The 11,081-nt window shown below is 39.8% G+C and overlaps 1 protein-coding gene across 1 annotated transcript; it reads right to left on the bottom strand.

The window, feature by feature from the left end:
- Positions 1-8,714: 8,714 nt before the first annotated feature.
- LOC311064409 (coiled-coil domain-containing protein 89) lies at positions 8,715-10,694 on the bottom strand (the record flags this gene model as incomplete). Its single annotated transcript, XM_084084239.1, has 6 exons — positions 8,715-8,801; positions 8,898-8,997; positions 9,366-9,439; positions 9,521-9,655; positions 10,034-10,438; positions 10,635-10,694. 6 exons carry the CDS (start codon positions 10,692-10,694, stop codon positions 8,715-8,717), a joined length of 861 nt encoding a protein of 286 aa, XP_083940365.1.
- Positions 10,695-11,081: the final 387 nt, after the last annotated feature.

Raw genomic sequence — 11,081 nt, 5'->3', positions numbered from 1 at the left:
TACTTACAGACTCTAAATAGCATTCAGAGATTATGGAATAGCTGTCTGGCTACACAAAACTAGAGGCTGGGGTATCTATTGAGGGAAGATACCCCAGCCTTCATATGGTCCTATCTTGCAGATGTTTGTCATTCATTGATATACAATAGTTGCCCATTCTTCAGTCTTGTGCACCTACATACAGTATATCCACCTCTTAAGAGGCTTTGTTACCTGCTATAGTATGAAAGAGATGTTTAGAACATTATCAAAATATCTCTCACCTAGAAACGTTTTAATGCTAGTCTCTTTCTGGAATAGCCGGGACTTTTGAAATCATTTAAAATATATATATTTTATATATATATATTATATACAGTACTTATATATATATATATACCATATATATTGATGATTTGTCCACCTCAACAATGCACCCAGAGTTTGGGAATGGATGACGTCATCCGTTTTTTATGGAACATCCTGTGTCAGATGTCAAGAGATCAATTCTACACGGTTCCAGGAACAGTACCAGTCTAGTTCCTTATTTGAAATCCTTCTTTACCATGGTCTGAATATCATTAGCAAAGTACTTTTTACACTGTGGCTCTGCAGGAGGCTATCCATCTATAAGAGGGTTAGTCTGGGTCAACTTTTGGCCTGATATTGGTACTAGAGAGGATATGTCATGGTTTCATGGCATTCCATCTTTCTTTATCCTGGCTGCACCTGTTACGTTTGTTTTGTATGTACGTGCATTACTCTGGACTGTGTCTTCATGGCATTCCACCCATTTGGTTTTGAGATATCTTGGAAGTGGACATTTCTGCCTAAAGGTGGCGCTAGAGGAAAGGACATGGGGTCCCAAAAATCAGTGGGGTTCATTATTCAGGAAGCATGAAGGCATACAGCAAATTCAGCTGCAATTCAATTAGTAGATACATTTTGAGATTTCTGTTTGGGACCAAAGTGGTGGAAGGACATAGTGGCAATCGCCATCCTAAGAGCCGCTGCTAGTGGGGCTAAAAATCTGAAGATCTTAATATTTGAAATACTTGGTTTATTTCTGTGGAGTGAGAGTACACTTGTTAAGTAAAACCACATAGTAGTGACTGACAGGCAGGTCACCATGTGCTTGAACCATAGTACTTTGCTTGAACTAATGACTTTGTGTGTGCTGTGTTTAGAAGATGACCCCACTAGATAACTGTTACAGTATCTGGCTCTTCACTTTTAAACTTGTTAAGGGATATTTCATTTTCAAACATGTTTGGGGTCATTTTAACGTCTACTCAGGCTTTTGTGAGCACCCCAAACAGTTTTTAAGTATTTTATTAAACATTTTTCATTTTCCCAAAGAATGATAAAAAATAAATGAAAAAAGTAATTGAAAACACACACACAGCCCCTCACCCATTAGAATGACAATATCAGTCACCAGAATCAAGGACGGGTGTTTTCAATGAATCTTACATAGATCAAATTTGTACATGAAGGGGGCGTGTCTGTTAAAATGAATATCAAATATCTAAATACTGAATCAAGTAACTTAAAAATTGTCTGGGGTGAAACACAAAAGCCTGAGTAGATGTTAAAATGACCCCAAACATGTTTGAAAGTGAAATATCCCTTTAAAATGGTTCAACTGAATTTAATGCTGAAAAAAAAACTGATTTTGCTGGGGAGTGGGGACCCCCAGGAATACTGTAGAGATAACAGTGATCAAAAATAACCATTCTTGTATGATGTGCACTTGTTCATGTGATAATATAACAGGTTATCAGGCTCTATCTGTTGGCGAACCTGAGAACATGGGAATCCGTTTTAATTATAGTTTATCGATATCTTTAAATTGAAGGATATTATGAGGTCCTCATGTCATTTGGACCACTCTTCATGTGGTACTACAAATAATTTAAATATTGCATTCATATTTCTGAAAAACGCGTAGGCCTACAGTATGCTTTAGTGATTGGTATTTTGAGTTTTATACGATTTACACTAAAAATGTCTTTTAACTTAATTTAAGAAGGTGTCTGACATTATATCCATATGGTAACCGTGGTAACCGGGAGGTGTTGCCAGTGCCACTCTCTCATCACTCTGGCCGGGTGCCAATAACAAGGGTTCCCAAATCTTTCAGAACGTGACCCCCCAGAATAATCATATTTGAACTGGGGACCCTGACAAGCACCTGGAATTGTAGGAGTTTAGGCATTCAATTTAGTTTGACTCAGTTCCACAGATAAATATTGTGAAAATAGACAATCTACAAGCTCACAATGCCTCACAATGCAAGGCGTTGTGTTGTGATCTTGTAGGTATATTTTTGCCTCTTTCTTAGGTAACATATGACAATTTGGCCAATGTTTGAATTTTTTTAATAGTATAGTTTGTTGGTTGCCTTTGATGTAGTAATGGTCTTATTACTCTCCGCAGGAGAGTATTGTTTTCACTTTCTAAATATGACACACCGATTGGTCAAGCCTCACTTGACACGTGACAATACGGTGAAATACTGTATAAATACATGGCGTCACTTTGACAGTGTCTTTGCCACTGTCAAAGTGAGGTAAGACAGGAACCATCACGAAATGGCTGCATGGCTGATACATAATTGGCAGATAGGACAGATAGGACACTTATATAGACAGGAGGGATATGACACTTACACAGACGGATAGGACACTTACAGTACACAGACAGGACGGATAGGACACTTATACAGACAGGACGGATAGAACACTTACACAGACAGGACGGATAGGACACTTACAGTATACAGACAGGACGGATAGGACACTTACAGTATACAGACAGGACGGATAGGACACTTACAGTATACAGACAGGACGGATCGGACACTTATACAGACAGGATGGATAGGACAGTTAGAACATAAGAATTAGAACATTCCCAACATTCCCAACACAAGTCTGGTAAGAGTGAGGTAAGACAGGAACAATTGTGGAGAGTTGTGCTCCGAGGAGCACTTTTTCTAGTTATTATTTTTTTCCCTCTTTCTTTTTAATATATATTTTAGAGGTAGGCTATTAAAAAGGTCTTCAGAGTCCTTAAATTGTCACTTTAGAACTGTGCACTTATATGTTGAGTGAGAAAACAATGTTGTACATTAAGCTAATCATCTGGGCTGGGGACCCCCCAAAATCATGTGGGGACAATTTTTCAAGATCCCCCGGAAAATAGCACCCTACATTAGGGTGCTCACAATACGTGGCGATTATAAAATAGGGTTGAAGAGGTTAAACTGTTCCCCAATGGAACCCCCCAAGGACAACCCCTTGGGGTCCACTTTGAGAACCACTGTACCATCGACTACTCACATGCGGCGCCCTCTTGCGGTAGATGATTTGTGTGCATGGGGAACTCATTTGAAACAAGCTCAGTGCTTTTATGAGTCTTCCAGTTTAGTAGACCTCGTATTGTGAATTTGTACTTCCATGTACTGTTGTTCTCATGTCTTACTAAATAAAGTACATCAATCAATCAATGGAGTATTCCTGAGATAAGACGACGATGCCGCACCGGGGCTCTGCAGGCCCTGGCTGAGGCCTAGCTCCGTTCCGTGAGCAGAAATTGGACTTCCGGTTTTCGAGCTAGCAGAAATAAGGTTTCCGGTTGCCTTCAAAATAAGATCGTGAATTTTTTATGTTTTTTAAAAGACACAAATCTAATTTAAAAATACATTTATGATGTATGCCTTTTAAATGGCTCATACTAAAACACTTCTAAGTGGCAAGTTTAAAAAAAAAAGACACAATTGTATTTAAAAAATAAATGTATGATGTACAGTATGTCTTTTTAAATGGCTTATACTAGATCACTTCTGTGTGCCAGGTTGTTCCAGTTTGAAATTGGCTATTGACCCCCATAGACCAATTATTTGTTTACTAACATTGAGACTTGATGCACAGGTGATTGTTTCACGCAATCAATTCTCAACCTGTTGTTTCGGGGTGCGCTGGTTTCAGCACACCCCAACCCCCTCTTGTGTGTTGGCTAGTGATGCGCGTCCTAGCGAGACCTGACAGAATGGGTTTCATTAAGAGCATACTGGTTGCACGCATACTGGTTCTTATCAGTGTGACGTCGTCTGTTAAGGGGTCTATTAAATGTGCACTTAGCACTGTTTTGCACTTTAACTGGATATTGATTTGTGTGTGTTACATATATGTATTGTTTTTGTATTGTTTGTCCATTGTTGTAATAATGCTGACTCTAGGCCAGGTCACTCTTGGAAAATGATGATGATATAATATTGTTTATTGCAGAAGCAAATAAACAATGATAAAAGAGACCACAAAATATGCTACAAATAATAATAGTAGATAGTGCAGGTGAGATAAAAAAAGAAGAAGAATTTGGGGTTTATAAAGTTGATCTCACCTATTTAAAAACTAAAATACAATACAAATACAAATGTAATCAGAAAAAAATCATTAAAAATGTATATTATTTAGCAACATATATACAGCATGGAAACACAGCATAAAAAAAGATAGAGGACAGAAATATTAGTACATTTGTAGTTTGTGTGTGTGTGTGTGTGTGTGTGTGTGTGTGTGTGTGTGTGTGTGTGTGTGTGTGTGTGTGTGTGTGTGTACTTCTCCATAACTGAGCGCCCCTAAACTTGATAGAAAATGGATACAGACCAGTACAGAATGTTGGTGAACTTTTGAGAGATAATTTGTAAAAAAAAGGAAAGTGGCAGGCCGCCCAGTGCGGCCTGAGGTAAGAAAAGTGCCATTTTCAGACAATACTGGACACTGGACAGGAGACGGCTGTTGGCGCCAGCACTTTTGACATAGGCACACGTTCAGGGAGACCCCCTCTACAACGCCACACTCTCCGCTAAGCGGGAGAGGTGTATTTGGAAAAGTGGCGGGCCGTCCAGTGAGGTCAGGGGTCAGAAAAGGTCCATTTTCAGTGCATAGACTTCACAAATTGGGCGCTGGACACGAGACAGCTATTTGCGGGGGCACGTGTGACATACGCATGCGTCCAGTGTCCACTATTGTCTGAAAATGGCAGAAAAGGGCACTTTTCTGACATCTGACCTCACTGGACGGGCCGCCACACTTTTTTTTACACCTCTCCCACTTAGCGGAGAGTGTGGCGTTGTAGAGGGGGTCTCCCTGAACGCGTGTGTATGTCACAAGTGCTGGCATCGGCAGCCGTCTCCGGTACAGTGTCCACTATTGTCTGAAAATGGCAGAAAAGGGCACTTTTCTGACCTCTGACCTCACTGGACGGGCCGCCACACTTTTTTTTACACCTCTCCCGCTTAGCGGAGAGTGTGGCGTTGTAGAGGGGGTCTCCCTGAACGCGTGTGTATGTCACAAGTGCTGGCATCGGCAGCCGTCTCCGGTCCAGTGTCCACTATTGTCTGAAAATGGCAGAAAAGGGCACTTTTCTGACCTCTGACCTCACTGGACGGCCCGCCACACTTTTTTTTACACCTCTCCCGCTTAGCGGAGAGTGTGGCGTTGTAGAGGGGGTCTCCCTGAACGCGTGTGTATGTCACAAGTGCTGGTATCGCCAGCCGTCTCCGGTCCAGTGTCCAATTTGTATAGGCTATGCAGTCCTTTGAACAGCATTTATCCATTTAGATAGTTTTAATGTTTTAAAAAACGTTTTTGTTACACAGAAACATAATATGTGTTATATAGCTTCGTTTAAATGCTTAATTTATAGTTTTAATGTGCAAATGAACCTTTTTTCAATGATTTTCAATGGTTTCTTTTTACTCTAGAGTGTACTCTTATTCTGAAGAGATCGTCAACCGGAAGTCTTATTTCTGCTCCGTTATTTCTGCTCACGGAACACAGCTCTGAGGCCTGGCGTCAACCAAGACATGTGGCTCTTTGCACGCGTAAGTTGATTAAGTTAACTTTTCGATAAATTCCCGCCAGCCGTTGAGGCATTTTGAATGATTTAATTCATTTGCCACACACACACACACACGCACGCACGCGCGCGCACACACACACACACACACACACACACACACACACACCTCAAGCACAACAGGTGTTTGTACACTGTACAGTAACATGTTTTGTAATTAGCTAGGTGGCTACTTTTGTTCCGGGTTCTATTAAGGCAATGAGCCAATGACCTTACTTAGCAGCTTTTAAGTTAAACTATTACCCCAGACCGCTAGCCTGGCTCCAGCCCGTGAATCGCTACCCACGCCCATTAAAACAATATGTTCAGGCGATTCTGGAGTGAAACGAAATGAAAATTCAGGCTGAGTGTCAGGCTACCAGACCGCACCAATTGCAAGTTGCAACACACCTGTCAAAATTGTGCCCAATAAGGCATAGCACTAACTGGCATAGCAGTGGCGGCCATTTTGTGGTGCAACAGATAGAAAACCCATACATTTTTCCCATAGAGATTTCCGAAAATATTTATAAATGATTTTAAGCCTGGAAGCAAGTCATAGGCTCCTGATGAATATAAAACATTTGATTCTGTGTCAAAAAATATTTGAAAACTGCAAAAAGGGTATTTATGAAATGTAGTATAATATAATTAGATATTCAATGTATTTTTTGACAGAATCAAATGTTTTATGGTTTTAAGAAAATAGCTAGTCATACAACAAAGTATATAGTGGTTAAATTAGCCTTTTCCACCATAGAACAGTATAATTGTTGAATGTTACAAATTAACAGTTTGTCTCTATCCATTCTGTTGTCTCCCCAGGCAGGGCCTATGCTGTACCCGCTGCTCTGGCCAATGGCCGGAATTGTGGCTGTGATTGGTGCTGTGGTGGATGTTCACTTTGATGAGTATGCCTCCCATTCTCAATGCCCTGGAGGTGCTTGGACGGGACAGCAGACTGGTTCTGGAGGTTGCCCAGCATCTGGGTGAGTCGGATGAATCAGCTGTCACTTTCTTACGTGCTTTTGTACCATCACATGCTGTATCTACTGTACTGTACAGGAAAGTTACATGCCCTATAGGAGTTGCTCCTATAGGTCATATTTCCACGATCAAGAAGGACAGCATGTGCTTCTCTTCATTGACAACATCTTCAAGTTCACCCAGGCTGGATCAGAGGTCAGCACTGCTGTGGGGAATGTTATTTTATTGACACTCAGGTCAGGAAAATAACACGTTATTTTTATATGCTGGTAAATTACAAAATTAACCAGTGCTTTTACTATACTGGCGAATTATTTTAATTTGCAATAATAGACTAGCACCTCACAGCCCTATTTACCAGCTATAGAGAAGACGTATGCCGTGTTCAGACTACCAGCGACAAAGCTACAAAATGGCCAAGCGTGGTTTAATACATTGTCACTGAGTCGCCGTTGAAGTGTCACGATAGTAGCCACCCTCTGCTTTTTCTTTTCTTATTGTCCGGATAAATAAAAGAAGATAGGGTGAAATTGCACAGGGAATAAGTTAAAGTCAAGAATGAGAATTGATTTTAGTACATACACATCTTATACAGCAATACATAAGGGGTAAACAAATGAGGGGGGGGGGGTGCTGAGGAACAGAGATGGAGTGTGATGACACTGTCACACAAGAGTAGCAAATATCTGACCTACAAGCTCACAATGTGTTGCAATGCAAAGCATTGTGAGCTTGTACATCTCCTACTTCTTAAACTTTGTACGTTTTTACCTATAATGACATGCTTAAAAAATAGTAATGGGGTTAAGTAAGTATAAGTAAGTGTCTGTGGGTTTTAGAAATATTTAACAGGAGCTTGTGACTTGGGAGCTTGGGAGAGCAGGTTCTTTTTTCCATTTCCTGAAAAAGTAACTGTTTCGGACATGCAAGGTTTCTTTCTTTCTGTTTATTATTTATCTGTTTATTGCAATTATTCCTTATATAAAGGTATTTTCAAGAATAATAACACACACAGGATTTAACAAAGGGCTACACGAACAATATCACAAGCAATCACATCACAAACATATTTGACAGGTATAGACAAATGACACTAGGGGGCAGCACAACACTGTGCTCACTCACTTCAACTCATAAAGCATTCCACCTGCTGTGGGTTACCAAACCCTGGTAGCTATACAATCCAAGGTTATACCAAAATTCAACATTACTTTAAAACAACTAATTCCCTTAACAGGCCATCTACTGAATGTGCCTGCTGTGGAGCCTCTAGATTCCACCTCCCGTATAATGAACCCCAACATTGTTGGTGCTGAACACTACGATGTGGCTTGTGGTGTACAGAAGATTCTTCAGGTAAGGGTTAACTTAGGCTCGGCTATATCACAACTCACAAACTAAACAATCATCTTTGAGCTTATTGTTTTATAATTATCCATTGCTTTTCTTGTAGGATTATATGTCCCTACAGGATATCATTGCTATTTTTGGCATGGATGAGTTGTCGGAAGAGGACAAGTTGACTGTAGCTCGTGCTCGCAAGATCCAGCGTTTCTTGGCTCAGCCTTTGCAGGTGGCAGAAGTCTTTACTGGCCATTTGGGCAAGCTGGTGACCCTTAAAGAAACACTTCCAGAGCATTCTAGCAGGTAAAGCACAGTTCTGATTGTAAAAACATTTTAAAAGAGGGATTCAAATATCTTATAAATATTTGTCAGTCTTCTTAATTATTACTCAAAGCAGCAAGATTCAAGACCCTCAATTTGTATGTAAAGAAAGTAAAGGGGTAAATATACACATTTTATTGCCAGATAAGTTACATTGCTGAGTAAAAGGCTTGTCTTCAGCCAATCATGTGGCGTAGCTTGATGTTTAGCTCCTTTTCCTGTTTAAGAAGATTGGAGCAGTGTTGTCTGTATGCTTCAAAATCCTATGAAATATAATAGAGGAAAACTGTTGTATGAGTATGTTGTTAGCCCTGTGACACAGCAATGACAATGTCAACTGTTTTCATATTTAAACAAACCTGTTTGAGCTTCTCGTGTATCTTAATGGATTCATCAAGAGCACACTGGAGGTTCTTCACTTTCTGATTTTCATTCACAGTGGCTTCGTCCTGTAAAAATCTTAAGGAGGGACAAAGTGGATATTGTAGAAGATGGTTACTCAACTTTTGTGTGGCGATTTTCCTCTTGAGCAGTCTTGCGGTAAACAGTGTGAGTTGAGGCTGGGGGCTTTGTGTTGGATTGAAGTGTTTGTGTTAATCATTTGAAATATGCATTAAGCAGGAGTAGACATACATGCAATGGTGCACATCAGTTTGCTCCAGTTTGTCCATGGAAGTGATTCACAAAGTATCAGCACTCCCAATTTGAAAATGAGTTTTATTTATATTAACTGCAAAATACCAACATCAGCGCAACAGATTTGACAATGGTGCAGCACTGCTAGCTAGCTTTGTAGAGGAAACACTGTGGTCAACTAATGTTCCTACCTGTCTTTTGGTTTGACCCTCACTTGTTGTTCTTTACATTTTGTCTCCAGCTGCAGAATTTCTTCCTGTTTGTCCTGCCATATGGGGAAAATGCATTAACAGATTGACATTTTAAATTACAGTAAAGATCTGTGAGGAAGATCTATGTAAATTACCTGTATTATTTTTCCTCTTTCAATTGATAGATTCAAGAATTTATCCTTGTCTTTAGTGAGGTTGGTTAGAATTTCTTTCATTCTGGTCTCCCCCAAATGATGATCATTATCTGCTTCTTGTAGATGTAGCTTCAGCTCTGACCAGTGAGAGATAAGATAAACGTAAATTACCACTTGCTTATTAATAAGTAAGTACTATGGATCATTGAGATAAAGAAAAAAACAACTTTACCTTCACACATATTCACAGCATCCTTAACCTGTTGCTGAGCATTGTGTAATTCATCAAGTAGTGAGGTTTCCTTGAATTGATGGGTGGTCATTTGTTCAGTGAGTTTTGTCTGCCATGCTGCTATTTCTTTCCTAATAAATTGAAAATATATAGTGATCAAATAATATAACCCAGATACCTTTACAGGAAATAGGCATAATTGATCAAAGTATAGTCTAGAGATCATGTTCTTACCCATATAGATCTTCCATGGTTTTCTGTTTCTCTGTGAGTTGCCTAACCTCTTCTGTAAGTTTATCAATAACTGCCTGTTTATCTAGTAGTTTTTGGGAGAAAAGTGTCTCATTTTCAGTCCGTAGTTGTTCGTTCTCCTGTCTGAGCTGGGCATTCTGCCGCTTGTATTCGTCCTTGAAAACAATAATCTCTTGATGGTTGTCAGCTAGCTCCATAAATCTTTTCTCTAACCCTGCTGATTTCTTCTTTTCAAATTCTAACATGTCTTCCAACTCTGTATTGATTTTATGCAGTCCTTGACAATGAATAAGCATACTTTCTGCCTTTTGTTTCAGTATGCAGATTAAACTGGATTGCTCCTCTATTCTTGACCGCAGCAGCCTTGCATCTGCTTTCTCCTCTGGGGTAAACCCACACATTTTATCCAGTGAACCCTGGAGGCAGTCTATGTCCTGCACAATGGAAAAATAATATATATGTTTTTAATATTTTATTAAGCAACCAGTCAAAATAGCTCATATTATAACATTAACCAAATAAAGGTTAGGATAGTGATCAGGTAGGTTAGGGTAGTGAGTATGGTACAATGATCATAAACTAATGTAACTGCAGACCAGTGAGTGAAAAGTGATTTATCAAAGTTCATACCTCTTTAGTGTCACTAATCATCTTCATGAGGTTTTTTGAAGCGTTCTGCGACGAGGCCATGATTGAAGTTTTTTCCCGAGTTTTCCAAATAATATTTTTGTTGTATTCTGTTCCAGTCTTCGTGGAAATAAAAGTTATAAGGTTGTTGCTACTTGGTTGCTAATGGCAACTGTAAGCTTTTCGCTCGAAACCTCGGAGCCACATCCCAACCACAAGATGGCGCTGATGGTCTTCTAATTATCAGTGGTGCATGCATGGGTGCAACCCAGGTTGACTAGCCTCGGATCAAGACGGTCATCGGTCATAATGACTTATATCAAGGCTAGTGACCAACTCAAAAAGAAAAGAGTTGCCACTGCGTCTGCGTTGTGATGTAGCCTATTGTCTTGTGATAAATTATCCCCATTTCTGTCACTATTATTTTTGTGATAAACTTAATCCGCATGA

Source organism: Gymnoscopelus microlampas, assembly GCF_963454915.1.
Source record: "Gymnoscopelus microlampas genome assembly, chromosome: 17".
NCBI lineage: Eukaryota > Metazoa > Chordata > Actinopteri > Myctophiformes > Myctophidae > Gymnoscopelus > Gymnoscopelus microlampas.
This window is presented reverse-complemented; position numbering and strand designations above follow the sequence as displayed.